This window comes from Odontomachus brunneus, unplaced genomic scaffold (assembly GCF_010583005.1).
Source record: "Odontomachus brunneus isolate Ranch 3 - 2012 unplaced genomic scaffold, Obru_v1 Obru_scaffold_005, whole genome shotgun sequence".
Lineage (NCBI taxonomy): Eukaryota > Metazoa > Arthropoda > Insecta > Hymenoptera > Formicidae > Odontomachus > Odontomachus brunneus.
The window spans coordinates 1,334,764-1,336,415 of record NW_022639455.1 but is presented as its reverse complement, the minus strand read 5'-3'; the positions used below and the strand labels follow the sequence as shown (position 1 = coordinate 1,336,415).

Genomic DNA, 1,652 nt, shown 5'->3' with positions numbered 1-1,652 from the left:
TAACAATAATACAATTCTATTATTTATAATTAATCACTAAATTCTATTATTTATAACTTATTTTATATAAATTTACAAATTTATATAAGTTTGCAAATTTAAATAAATGACAATTTATCGTTGACTTGTGTCACGAGGTCTATACGCTATCCCTCTACTCTTTAGTTCTCTGATGACACCAGCTGGCAATCGTCCTGATACAGATATGGCATAGACACCTTTACAAAAGCGATCTGAAAATAATAAAATTTTTATTGATATTGGCTGATTAAAATAATTAGATTCAGTGCTTAGAAAATGAATTGCACAACTATATTACAAGAATAATTATCAAACATTATGTAATATTAGTATAATAATATTAAATCATGAAACAATAGAAGAAACTATAACAGCATTTTTTAGTATTTTTTTCAAATAAAATAAAATGAAGAAATTGAAGGTTATGTTTATAATACTCATATAGGAAAACTTAATGTTATCGTATACATAATACTTTATCGTATATATAATATTTACTTATTCTTTGCCACTTGCAAACCCAGCTATCTTCTGCACTCATTACTGCAATCATTCTGAAAAAAAGAATAGAATGAATAAATAAATCGAACAAAATAAGCAAAGTAGACAAATTCATAAATTTTAGAATAAAAGAGAAATTTAGAACAGAGACTTTTTTCCATTGGTCTTTTCTGTATTTGACTAATGTGTAAGTAAAAAAAACTACTAATTTTTTATTATTACTAATATTATTTTTTAATGTGTCTTAAAATCGACTTTTGAAGAATTGTATATTTACCCATCAAAATTGGAACTCGTACAATCAAAAACATTGTCTTTATTGTTTTTCATCCTTAGAAATTCATCGCAGTTATCACAACCATCAAATTCAAACTGGTCAAAGGTCTGTGAAGCAGAATTATGATAAATTATTATAATTACAGTCTAAACAAATTCTATATATATCGTAATTAACTAAAATATGTTATATGCAAGAGAACTGATGAAATACATACCTTAATTAAGGAGCATACTAAACATGCTCTAAGTCCACGTAAATCTTTCGGCACGATTTCTATAGACATTGTTCACGTGCGACAATATATTATTACAAATTATAAATAATTTCACCGTGATATCGTTCTTCTTTCCTTCAATACTTGGCTACCGTGATATCGTTAAAAATAAAATTGTAAGCACATGAGCTTGTGTCGAATAACTCTCCGTGTTATACTATAAACCACATCTGTGATCACTCTGCGACGACTGGTGACTACTGAAATCAGAATGGCTGCGGCCATGATGTAAATGATGGCTGCGTTCCGAAATTCACTGCCAGTACTGAAAATCTATAGTTCATGTCATGTATACTATAGAATTTTAGTACTGGCAGTGAATTTTGGAATGCAACCATAAAGATGTTTATTTTAACCGTATATGTTAATTTTAACCGTAACCGTAAGGTCGTAAGAAAACTGACCAATCACAGTCGATTATTCTTCGAACGCAAAGAGAATAATCAACTCTGATTGGTCAGTTTTCTTACGACCTTACGGTTACGGTTAAAATTTTTCTACGTACAAAGGCCTTTACTAATATGTATTTAAACTTAAAATCTGTAATATATATATATATATATATATATATATATA

The 1,652-nt window shown here is 27.9% G+C and overlaps 1 protein-coding gene across 1 annotated transcript; it reads right to left on the bottom strand.

The window, feature by feature from the left end:
* LOC116849457 (transcription elongation factor SPT4-A) lies at window positions 1-1,308 on the bottom strand. Its single transcript, XM_032826598.1, has 4 exons — window positions 1,017-1,308; window positions 800-906; window positions 520-575; window positions 1-233 (listed from the first exon to the last, which is right to left on the bottom strand). The coding sequence occupies exons 1-4, from the start codon at window positions 1,083-1,085 to the stop codon at window positions 115-117; spliced, it is 351 nt and encodes a 116-aa protein (XP_032682489.1). The 5' UTR covers window positions 1,086-1,308; the 3' UTR covers window positions 1-114.
* Window positions 1,309-1,652: the final 344 nt, after the last annotated feature.